This window comes from Aptenodytes patagonicus, chromosome 1 (assembly GCF_965638725.1).
Source record: "Aptenodytes patagonicus chromosome 1, bAptPat1.pri.cur, whole genome shotgun sequence".
In the NCBI taxonomy this organism is placed as follows: domain Eukaryota; kingdom Metazoa; phylum Chordata; class Aves; order Sphenisciformes; family Spheniscidae; genus Aptenodytes; species Aptenodytes patagonicus.
In genome coordinates, this window is record NC_134949.1 from 166,984,194 (window position 1) to 166,996,911 (window position 12,718).

General features: G+C 39.5%; 2 protein-coding genes across 2 annotated transcripts in view; one reads left to right on the forward strand and one right to left on the reverse strand.

Annotated features, from left to right (window-relative positions):
• Positions 1 to 12,718, reverse strand: part of UBAC2 (UBA domain containing 2) — a 110,374-nt gene that overhangs the window by 82,669 nt on the left and 14,987 nt on the right. Inside the window, exons 3-4 of the mRNA XM_076361690.1 lie at positions 8,373 to 8,492; positions 7,827 to 7,933 (exon numbers count right to left, since the gene is read on the reverse strand). Of these exons, the coding sequence (XP_076217805.1) occupies positions 7,827 to 7,933; positions 8,373 to 8,492 (227 nt within the window). The remainder of the gene's footprint in view (positions 1 to 7,826; positions 7,934 to 8,372; positions 8,493 to 12,718) is intronic.
• GPR18 (G protein-coupled receptor 18) lies at positions 1,732 to 6,511 on the forward strand. The gene is made up of 4 exons (XM_076328931.1): positions 1,732 to 1,789; positions 2,344 to 2,524; positions 4,148 to 4,274; positions 5,180 to 6,511. The coding sequence occupies exon 4, from the start codon at positions 5,230 to 5,232 to the stop codon at positions 6,193 to 6,195; it is 966 nt and encodes a 321-aa protein (XP_076185046.1). The 5' UTR covers positions 1,732 to 1,789; positions 2,344 to 2,524; positions 4,148 to 4,274; positions 5,180 to 5,229; the 3' UTR covers positions 6,196 to 6,511.

A 12,718-nucleotide genomic window follows, 5' to 3' on the forward strand; every position in this document is an offset into this window, starting at 1 on the left:
GACTTCCGTATATTGTTTTGCTAAAAATAAAGTACTCTTGCCTAGGAGAGTTCAAAAGCCTAGTTATTCTCTTCCAGGAGCCACACACTCTTTTTTAAACCTTTTAAAAATACATATGTCACTGAATTTCAATGAGCTTTCACTTAAACTTGAAAACAGTATGAGTGACTCATCCTGCTGGAGCATGCTCCAGAATTATTTTGCTAACGATAAAGCCATTGAAGAGTTTTCAACACTGGTTAGTCCTTTTAAGATACTCCTTAATCCTAAAATATTAAGCACTTTTTAATAGATTTATATTTCTATAGGATGGTCTGGGTAGGATTTGCAGCTCATTGCATTTAAGAGGTCTTTGGAATGATCATAAAAATTAAGTTTGGTATTAGTTCACCTAAACAGGAAAGACCAAATATTTAAAGATACTATTAATCTACACACTGAAAACCATACCCAGGTCCCTCCCTGTAATTACTTCACCCATCACACTGACCTGTGCAAATACCTACGCGCTACCACAAACCCATTCAACTGAGATAAATTACATGACTCCAGCAGAGAGGGTATTTTTCACAGAAGTTATCTTTAGCACTAAGTGAGAATCACCTGCCCACATTACTTTCACAGTCAATGAAGAAAGATGTCCCCAGAAGCAAACCTGATTCTGGCTACATCTGAACTGCAGGACCTTGTTGCTGCTGGCACCACGTGCACATCCTGGCAAATTCTTGACTGCATGCCAGGAGGAGACTGAAATATTACTGTTCCCTTCCTCAACACACATGTCTTTTTGCTTCATTTGGGGGGGAAAAATGGAGTCCACAAGAGGTAACAAACTCTCTGTAGTGTGCTTCAATGTCCCAAAGACTGATGGTCAGAGACCTGGAGCTAGCAAGCGCTCTACAGAGAATTTGGAATGATCTCCTTCTCTGAATAGCTCTTTCAAAGTTTGGATCTTTTTTCGAGTTGACAAAGAGAAAACGTAGGAAATGAGTCTCCTTTACCTATTAGCCTTTGTGAATACTCTCATCCCACCAAAGATGTCTGTTGCAGTGACACAGTTCAGAGATTTTACTCCATTTTAATAAAGGCTAAAACCTCTCTTCATACAGCATTTTTCTAAAAAGCTCTTAAATAGGCATGTTATTATTTTAGACAGCAAATAAAATATAAAAACATTGCTGTTGTGTTAGTAAAATATGGTAAGTACAGGCATAAATGAAGCCCTGTTTTGAAGTGAATCAAACTTCTCATTTCAAATGTAGCGAGTTTCTGTCACTTTCAGACTGACTACCACCCAAGGCAATATAAATAAAATGGGGATTTCCACAAAAAACAGACTACGCTCTGCAGAAAATACATTTACATTGTGCTTATTAGAAACTTTTGCATAACCAAGATGCGTATTCTTGCAGATACCTTTGCATGTAGACATCAACCAAAAATATGCTTTCATTATACCACAAACATTTAAAAATGTATTTTAAGAAGATACATAGTACAACAGCCCAGTTTGACCACACTGGAAATATTATAAAAGCTTGCCTGTTCAAAGGTACTAGAAATATCAGTTCACAGACACCGCATGTACGTGAAATACTAGCAAGATACTTTTAAGTATGACCAATAAAAGCTCAGCTCCAAACTAGCTAGATTGCATCATTGTTTCCTGCCTGCAAAGAGGAGCTATTTCAGCTAAGTGAAGCTGAGCAGAGAAGAGGAAGTCTAAACCTTCTACAGATTTGGGGCTATGAAAGGAGCATCTCTGAAGAAACTTTGTAGTGCACAAAAGGTGAGTAACTATCCATTGTGCTATGCCAACAAAGTAACTTGGATGTTTATGTATGTTGCTAAGATAGACCTCTTTCTTCAGAAGCTGAACACAGGCATTTATTCTAGAACTAATGAAAAGAAATTTAATTCTTTAATGCACTTTCAAACTATCAAGCAGCATGCAATAAATAACATTTAAAGCAAAACGATTGCATTTGTAAAAGCATAGTACCATAAATACTGTTGTTTAGGATTTTAACACTAAATTTTAAAATATGCAATAACTAAAAGCATTGCTAAGTACGTTCTCACTAAAGGAAAAATGTTTGTTTTCATTAAACTAAAACCAGGATATCTTGTTGCTTGGTCTCTCTGTGCTTCACTGAAAGCCATGTCCTCCTCAGGGAAATGTGAGCAAACGTAAGGGACAGCCAAAGAAAAAAAAGGGGATTGGGAAGAGAGATACACACACAATCCTTTAAATGGAGTCACTGTTGTGTAATTCATAGTAAGAATCTGGAGGAAAAGCTTTAATTCTGATTTTGTTCTGAAAGTCTTTGTTCTCATACGCAGCACCTAGATGGGCTTCACAATTCACATTAGACATTCAGAACCTCAGCTATCATTAAAAAAATAAAACAGATTGATAAAACATACGGACCAACAACAGAGTAATCATTCAGGATTAACACAGACAGACATCCGGAAACCAGTGACTCCAGGGGCTCTTCAGCAACCGCTTTAATCAATACCAGTAAGTACATGTTCCCATTATGAAAAATGGCAACTGGGGCAAAACCATCCACCCAGGGGCACCCAAAAATCTACTTGGGCTGACCTGGGAGATATCAACCTGAACTCCATGCAGACAAGTACTGATGAAAAAGCAGAACATCTGCATTCGTGTATAAATGCAGATAGGTAACTACACACTTTAAAAAAAAATCTCATTATTTCCTACCTACATAAATGTTAAATTTTAGATTCTTAAAAATTTAATTTAGGAGCAATACCTAATTATAACACTGACATGCATTTAAACCCACAGAGTTTGGAAACAGTGTCTTCAACAACTAAACACCCACCCCACCCCCCTTTTTGTTACTGTAGATCCATTCTTTGATATATCTCAAAATTGGCACAAACTTGAAATAACCAGCAAACAAGGCATGGAACCACAGGCTTTCCTGATAGAAGCTCATGCCAGATTCAGCTTCCCCTCTTCCCATCAACGTCAGCCTGCTGGTTATTTCAGAAACAGGACCTGACCAGAAACAATTACAGTCACTGCAAGTCCAAAGAAGAGAAGAGCAAAACAAAAACCAAACTCCATGCTGTTTATTAATATTCATCTATAAAAAGTGAATTCTTCTACCTATCCTATACATTACTACTCAATTCACCTGCTAAATTAGTCAGGATCTTGAGATAGGTAGTCATGCATTATGTCATACACAACCACCAGCAAGAGAGGAAAAAACCGAACAAAAGCAAACCCAACACTTAAAGTGTGTGGGGACGGGGTGTGTGTGTTAAGCAATATTTGGACAATTTTGTGCAACAGTAATGAAAGTGGGACAGTATGCCAGATAATATTTCAACTGTGCTACAAATATGCTTGAAAGAAAATTTTTGTAGCACATGCATCATCTACTTTTCAATAAGGTCTGCTATCACTCTAATTTTTTTATTTTTAGTGTTCTTCACGCAATGAGGCATTTTAGAGGCATTCATACAGATGCCCTCCAAACCTCTTTTTTGTCGGTATTATACTCATAGCTTTTCCCATACAAAACATAAATTCTGTTACATGTTCTAATGACTTTATCTGATTAGAAAACACAGCTTTTTGTTTTGTACAGCTAAAAAGAAAAAATCTTTGAGAGAAAAGTTTAGGGCTAGATATTTGTATGCATAATTTTTTTTTTTTATATCTGTAAACTGGAGAATTGTAAGAAAATCAGAAGTCCAAACTTCATATTTCAAGGCAGAAACTAACCTGAAGAAAGATTTAAGAGGTCATACTTAAGTTAGTTACTCCATGGATACTCTTCTCAAAAGCAGCTGATATTTGCCAGTGTCGAACTAGGATGCTAGATTAATAAACACTGGTTCAATCCACTATGTATTCCTATACCACTGAAAAAAGTGCCTGGTAATATTACAGTGAAAGCATAAACCAGACAAGCAGTAACAATAAACTTCTTTTTAATGCATTCTCCACTTCTGGAGATAAAACACACAAGAACTATGCGCTCTTCTGCTCTTGAGAACAGTTTTGGTGCCTGATACTGTAGAAGTTACTTGGCTGTCTGTCGTAAGCGGGAAGATCAGACAAACAACTAACTCTTTCCTCCTCCTCCTCCTCTTCACAAAGCTGCCGCAGGGTTGGGTAAAAGGCCAAACGAGGAACCCTCCCATGCAAAGTCATGAAACTGTGACCACAGCAAGAGCCAGGAAAGCGGGGGGATGAGGGTTGACCAAAGCACCCATGCAAACACCAGGTAAGGTCTGTCATCCTCAGATGGCTCCCAAGTAAAGCAGGGGATAATCTCTTTCAGCTCTCATCACCTTAGTCTGCATAATGACATTTCAGATGTCCGACTCCTATGACCAAGAAGCTGAGAGAAACAACACAACTGTGCCCTGGAGCAGCTGGCTACCAGCCAGTAACTTTTCTCCCAAAAAATACTGTTCACACAGGCCCTGGTCGGAGACTGCGCTGCTTCCCATCTTTTCACTTTTTTAAATAAGAAGTCTATCAATCTGTCCATCTCATTCATAAATCAGGTGGTTGGTTCTGATGTCCTGGGATTAAATACTGTATTAGAAGCTACATAGCTATTAAGATAGCTTTTTAACGTCTTTTATGAGCAACAGCATGCACCTATTCTTTTGGGAGTTAAGTAGTTCCTATGCAGATAAAATGCAAAGTCAATACTTCACTGTGCATATCCAAATGTCGCTACACGCCATGCTCACTTATTTCTTTTCATAAATAGTTTTAGTCATTAATTTTTCAACAGGGACAACTTGAACAAATATTTTCTTTAGAAAATAGCTCTCTTACCTCAATTACAGCTGTTTCAATCTAATTATCAGCTACCAAAGCATACTCAAAGTAAAAAGTCAAGATTGACCAGCTGATTCCTTATATAAGAAATCTCTTAAGGAATTAAAAATATTTAATTAAAACTAGCTTATAAATGCTATTTCTCATAAGTCTGACAGTACATGTATTTTCTTCAGAGCACAATAATGTGTTTGTAGTCAGAAAAAGCAACAAAGCTAGCACATTTTCACAGCTAAACAATAAAATCTCATCACCAAACCCCATCCTACAACAATCTTGTTTGTTTTTAAAGAAAGTTTTTATTTGACCGAGAATAACTTTTCATATTTTATCTAGTTTTAGGGTATTTATGGAGTGCAACAACTATTCCTAAATTCAGTTAAAATATGATGCCTGGAAATCACCACCCTGAAGAATACAGGATTGCATCACTGGTCTTCTACAGTTTTGTATTCACAGTGGGATTGCTGGTGAATGCCACTGCACTATGGGTTTTCAGCTGCACTACCAAGAAGAGGACAACAATAACTGTATATATGATGAATGTGGCATTACTTGACATAATTTTTATACTTTCCTTGCCTTTTCGGATAATCTACCACTGGAAAGAAACATGGCCTTTTGGAGATACATTCTGTCGGATTATCAGTGCTTTCACTGTATTTTATCCAGCCATTGCTCTGTGGTTGCTCACTTTTATAAGCGTAGACAGATTTATGGCTATTGTCCAGCCCAAACATGTCAAAGAACTAAAAAATACAAATAAAGCTGTGCTGGCTTGCACTGGGATCTGGGTAATGACCCTTGCAACAACGTCCCCATTGCTGTTTTTACAATCTGATCCAGACAAAGCCTCAAATTTCACCACCTGCATGAAAATGCTTGATATCATCCATTTAAAGGAAGTAAATACGTTGAACTTTTCTCGCTTGATTTTTTTCTTTTTGATTCCCTTGTTTATCATGATGGGATGTTACTTAGTCATTATTTACAATTTCATCCGTGGCAAGACTTCCAAACTGAAGCCTAAGGCCAAGGAGAGATCCATAAGAATTATAGTTACTCTGATTGCTCAAGTACTCATCTGCTTTGTACCCTTCCACGTTTGCTTCACCTTCCTGATGTTGCAGGATGAAGGTACAACTTACAATCCCTGGGCAGCCTTTACCACCTTTCTCATGAATCTCAGTACATGCTTGGATGTTATACTGTACTATATTGTTTCTAAACAATTTCAGGCGAGAGTCATCAGCGTAATCCTTTATCGCAATTACCTTCGAAGCGTGCGCAGGAAAAGTTTTAGAACTGGAAGTGTAAGATCACTCAGTAATATGAACAGTGAAATGATATAAAAACAGAAAAAAACGTCAGAGGACTTTGATAATGTAAACGAGCAATTCTTCTTCTGAATTCTAGCATTTTTACTGCACTGAAGAATGTTCTATAGCCAGAAGTAACAGATATATTTGTTGCACTGTAAATATGAGAGAAGCAGAATAGTAATTGCACCTCTTTGTATTTGCTCAACAGCTTTTGTAAATCTGAAATGAACTAAAACCTAGTATCGGTGTTAAACTTTCCAATGCTTTTGTCATCTGAAAAGACTGTGAGTATTGCCAGACATGAAAAAGTGACTATTAGTATAATAAAGCAGACAACACTGAAGAATTATGATGCAACGTATATATTAATTTTTTATATTGGCACAATCAAATGCTCCTGAAACTACTGTATATCCCACACTTCTAAAATTAGCTTCATTCTCTCAAGATCAATGTTAGCATGACTTAAAGAGAAAGCATATGTAGGTAACATTTATATTTCATTCAACTAAAAATTTCTTTGATGCAGGTTTCTTTGTAACTGACAACATTCTGCAGTCATAGATAAAAATACCATCAAAAGGTGTAATAGTCAAACTGTTCATTAGTTCCCTGTGGTTGTGACGTGCACATTTATTACACCCTACTCTTGCACAAAGTATCTTTTTACATAGATGAAAATACTGAATTTGTCCAGACACACTAGCAGCCTATGTCCCAGCAACAAACTTCAAGGTAGCAAACATGATGAATAACTGCAGTACTACTCAAGCTTTCAACTCCTGTTGAATACTCACACACTACAAAAAAAAAAAAAAATCTTTATAACGTCAAACATGCTTCTTCCTTATTAAATCAGCCTTTAGCTGCTTTCAAGAGACACACTAAAAAAGTATAAGTAAAAAAAGCCTAGTATGGTGTTTAGTATTAAAAATCTCACTCCAAGAGCTTTTATTATTACCTCAGAGCATGCGACACATGGAAATTCAAGTCTGTATGAGCCTGATCTTGCTTGTCAGAAGCTTAACCACAAAGGCTCTGCAAGCTCTACAGATCTACTGTAACACGTACAACTCTTATTAAGTGCAGAAATCTCAAATACAGATTATGCGAAACTGAACCACTAAATACCTTAAAGCTTTAAGAACTTCAGATGCAAACACTAAGGAAGAACATGCTCTAGCACTCATTTTTGAAACACAAATATAAAATACCAGTATGAAATGCATATGACTGCATATGCATTTAAAAGTGAACAGAAAGATAAGAATTACAGTTGTGCTACCTTTGTAATTTAAGAAAAAAATCAGCACCAACCTGATTTCAGTTACCAGGTTTATTGAACTGAACAAAACCAAATACGGCAATCATTTGTGCACTGCAAGAGGCTTTTCAGTCATGCTGACAGTGGAACTGGGACTAACAGAATGGAAAGTAATCATTATATGGATAAAATATAAATTAATTAACCACAGATCACAACTAGGAAATGGATATTCAAAAATGTAATAGTTATGCCAAGAACCTTTATACTGTAGTTCAAGAGAGGATTAAATTTAATTTGAAGGGCTACACGAAGAAAGTTTTTTTAAATTAAAATCCGCACAAAATAATCCCTTGAAACTATATCTAAAATAACCAACCCATTAGGAACTACTTACAAACCAGAAGGCAAGCTGTTGATGGTGATGCCAAATATATACTCAGCAATTTCTACAAGGAGAAGATCAAACAAAGCTGAGAGCATCCAAGCACCCAGTAAAAAGGACTGGAAAGAAAAAGTTGAGTTTTAATTAATTCAACAGTTTAAAAATAAAGTTTTAATGTATCTCAAAATGAAAGAAAAAACAAGAAAACCACTATACACATTCAATTAAGACAAATAAAATCGTTAGCACAACGTAATTCCAGACCTACATGTCTAGATACTGAAGAATGAGAGTTAGATTGTTACCAAAATTAAATTCTATGGGTCTGATAACTTTCAACTGATATAGCTGCAAACTTCAGTTAGAATAATCCACTGATTGAAAGAGATTATCAATATAAATTTAGATTTATGGAAACCAAATTCTCTTTAGAACCCTTTAACATATATTTCTATACAAAAATGTTAGTAATAAAACTGCAATATTAATTCAAGACTACAAGATTCTAAACAGCATAGAAAACAGTTTCTGTTAAAAAAAAATGTAACTAGAACTTACTGAAAATTTTCTGCTGCCATATCTTCTTTCAAATATTCTAAAGTTGTAAATGAGCAAACTGCTGCAGAATGTGTCTTTCAGATCAAGACATATTGTTCTCCCACATACAAGTCTCCAAATCTAGAAGGTTAAAGATCATCAAGTTAAGTCTCTCTTCCCTCAAGGAAATTCTTCACAGAATTTGTGCTCAGAGTGAGTATAATACCAAAGTCAGATAACAGAAATGCAGTACATTTGAGGAGGGAAATAAAGAGAGTAGAACGTTACGGAAAGTTCAAGAAGTTAGTTTAAAAATAAAGTATTTTCAAGGAAGAGGTCTAGCTGTTAGAATAAATCTACAATTTAAATGAAGTCAAATACATTTTTATGTCCCTAGTTCATATTTACAAATAAAAATGGAAATCACAACCCTAGAAAATTGTAGAATTACAGAAAAAAAAAATTTTTGAAGCGACCTCCAAATAACAACTAGTCCAATGTACAGCTCTAAGCAGGTCTAATCAGATCAGCTTGCTTGGGGCCATGTCGAGCTGAGTCCTGAACATCTCCAAGGATGGAGATTCCACAACCTCTCTGGGCAACCTGTGCCAGTGTTTGGCCACCCCCATGATGATTTTTGATTTAAAAAAATAAATCAAAGCCTTACATCTAGGCAGAATTTCCCATGTTCCACCTTGCATCCACTACCTCTTGCAATACCTCAGTGTACCTCCAAGCACAGTCTGGCTCCAGCTTCTCTATAGCTTCTGATAAGGTACTTGTAGACAGCAATAAGGTGACTCCTCTTTGCCTTCTCTTCTCAAGGCTCATCAGACCCAGTTCCCTCAGCTTCTCCTTGTATGTCACATGCTCCAACCTGTCCTGGTGGACCTGCTCCAGTGTGTTCATGTCCTTCATGTACTGAGGATCCCAGAACTGGGCATTTGTGAGACCACATCTGGAGCACCGTCAGCTAGAGGTGTAGGGTCACTTGCCTCAACCTACTGGCCACACTGTCACTAATACAGTCCAGGAGGTGGTTGGTCTTCTTGGCTGCAAGAGCACACTGCTGACTCCTGTTGTCCACCAAAATCCACAGGTCCTTCTCTGCAGAGCTACTTCCCAAGCACTTGCCCCCCACAGCCTGCACTGTTGCAGCCTAGGGTTATTCTGTTCCAGAAGCAGGACTTTCCACTTCATGAAGTTCCCGTCAGCCTATTTCTTGGGCTTGCCAACATCTCTCTGAATAACAGCCCTGCCTTCCAACATATTGACCATTCCCACCAATTTTGGATCACCCACAAACTTGCTTAGAGTGCACTCCATCTCATCATCCAGGTCACTAATGAAGACATTGAATAGTACTGGTCCCAGTACTGATCCCTGAGGGGCCCTCCCCTAATTAATACCTTCCAGGTGGACTTTGCACCAATGATCATAACTCTGTTAAGAGTCCAGCCAATTTTCCGCCCATCTTCTTGTTCAGTTATTCAGCACATACCTCACCAATTTGGCTTCAAGGACACAACAGGAGACTGGGTTAAAGGCCCTGCTAAAGTCAAGGTATGCAAAATCCACTGACTCCCCCTTGTCTGTAGCACCACTTGCCTCATGGAAGAAAGCAACCAGTTGGTCAGACATGCTTTCATAGAATCACAGAATGGTTGAGGTAGGAAGGAACCTCTGGAGATCATCTAGTCCAACACCTTCACTCAAAACAAAGTCAACTAGAGCAGGATGTTAACTGACCATGTCCAGTCTGGTTTTGAGTATCTCCAAGGATGGAGACTACACAACTTCTCTGGGGAACCCGTTCCTCTGTTTGATCAGTTTTACAGTAAAAAAGCTTTTTCTTTACATGGAATTTCTTGTATTTCAATTCATGCCCATTGCCTCTTGTCCTTTCACTGGGCCTGGCTCCCTCTTCTTTGCTCCATGCCATCGGTTATTTACACACACTGGTAAGATCCACCCTGAGACTTCTCTCCTCCAGGCTAAACAATCCCAGCTCTCTCAGTCTCTCCTCATACGCCAAATGCTCCAGCCCCTGACCATACTGGTGGCCCTCCACTGGACTCTCTGCAGTATGTCAAGGTCTATCTTGTACTCAGGAGCCCAGCACAAGGGACAGCACTCCAGATGTGGTCTCACCAGGGCTGAGTAGAGAGGAGGGATCGCCCCACAGGGCTCCTTGTGAGGCTCTTCCTAATGTAGCCCAGGATGCTGTTGGCCTTTTTAGCCGCAATGCTGCATTGCTGGCTCACATTCAACTTGGTCTCCACTAGAACCCCCAGGGCCTTTTCTGTAAAGCTGATTTCCAGCTGGTCAGCCCCCAGCTTGTACAGGTGCATGGGGTTACTCCTCTCCAGGGGCAGGACTTTGCATTTGTCTTTGCTGAACTTCATGCAGTTCCTGTTGACACTTTTCTCCCCTCTGAATGGCAGCAGAACTAACTGCTGTATCAACTACTCATCCAAGTTTTACATCATCCTCAGGCTTGTTGAGAGCACACTCTCCTGCTGTCCAGGTTATGAATGAAGACACTAAACAGTATTGGCCTCCTTATTCATCCCTGGTGTACACCACTAACGACTGGCCTCCAAGTGCCACTGATCACAACCTTGTGAGCCTGTCAGTTCAACCAGGTTTCAGTCCACTTCACTGCTCGCTTATCTAATCTGTACTTCATCCATTTGTCTGAGGATGTTATGGGAGAGACTGTAAAAAGCTATATTAAGGTCAAAATAAACAACATCCATTTCTCTCCCCTCACCCACTAAGACAGTCATCTACCTCATCATATAAGGCTATCAGGTTAATCAAACAAGATTTCCACTTCATAAATCTGTGCTGACTACCCCCAGTCACTTTATTGTTCTTCATGTGTCTGAAAATGATTTCTAGGAGGACTTGTTTCATCACCTTCCCAAAGACCCAGGTGATGCTGACTGGCCTGTAGTTCCCCAATCTCCTTTCTTGCCTTTCCTGAAGATAGGAATGACATCTGCTTTCTTACAGTCCTCAGGAACCTTCCTTGATCACAATGAGCTTTCAGACACAATCCAGAGTGGCCTCACAATGACACGAGCCCACTCCTTCAAAACTTGTGGGTGTATACCATCAGGTACCATGAACTTGTGTATGTCCAGTTAGTTTAAATGTTCCCTAGCCTGATCCTCCTTCACTGAGTTTAAGTCTTCATTGCTCCAGACTTTCGCACTGATCTCAGGGGCCTGCAACTGCTGAAAACAAGTCTTACTAGTAAAGAACCGAGGCAATGCAAGCACTGGATACCTCGGCCTTTTCCATATCTTCTGTCTCCAGGTCCCCATTCCCATGCAGCAGCAGGCCCACATTTTCCTTAGTCTTCCTTTTGCTGATATTCCTGTAGAAGCCCTTCATGTCCTTTGTCAGATTCAACTCCAGGTGGTCTTTGGCTTTCCTAATCCATCCCTGCATGCTCAGTGTCTCCATATTCCTCCCAGGTCACCTGATTGGCTTCCACCTCTTGTGTGCTTCATTTTTATGTTTGGGTTTAGTCAGGAGCTCCTCGTTCATCCATGCAGGCCTCCTGACACCTTTGCTTGACTTCCTACATACTGGATGAGCCAGCCCGCTCTCCTGAAGTCCAGGGTTGCAATCCTGCAATTTGCCTTGTCCCCTCCTCTCAGGACCCTGAACTTGACCATCTCATGGTCACTGCAACCAAGTCTGCCTGATTTTCATATGCCCAATGAGTCCTTCTTCCTTGTTTGTAAGTATGAGGTCCAGACACAACACCTCCCCTCATCAGCTCCTTGATCATCTGTGTTAGGAAGTTGCTATCAATGCACTCCACAAACCTCCTGGACTGCTTGTGCCCTGCTGAGCCTTCCCAGCACATATCAGGATGGTTAAAGTCCTCCATGAAGGCCAGGGCCTGAAATCGTGAGGCTTCTTCCAAGTGTCTGAAGATGGCCTCATCTACTTCTTCATGATCAGGTGGCCCGTAGCAAACACCACCACCAAAGTTGGCTCTGCTGGTCTGCCCTCTAATCCTGACCCATAAACTCTCAACTTCCTCATGTCCCCAGACAAAGCTCTGTGCAGTCCTGCTGCTCTTTCACATGAAGAGCAATTCCCCTCCTTGCCTGTCCTTCCTAAAGGGCTTGTATCTGCCTGTTGCAGCACTCCTATCATGTGAGCTAACCCACCAAATCTCTGTGACCCCAATGAGATCGTAGCCCTGTGATGGTATATGACCTTTAATTCCTCTTATTTGTTCCCTATGTAGCATGCACTAGCGTACAGACACTTCAGAGAAGCACCCAGTCACACTGATTTCCCAGAAAACATATGGGAGTGTTCCACATAATGCTGTGCTGTAG

Excerpts from the sequence above, each read along its gene's own strand:
- GPR18 (XM_076328931.1), top strand. The coding sequence starts at position 5,230 with ATGATGCCTGGAAATCACCACCCTGAAGAATACAGGATTGCATCACTG.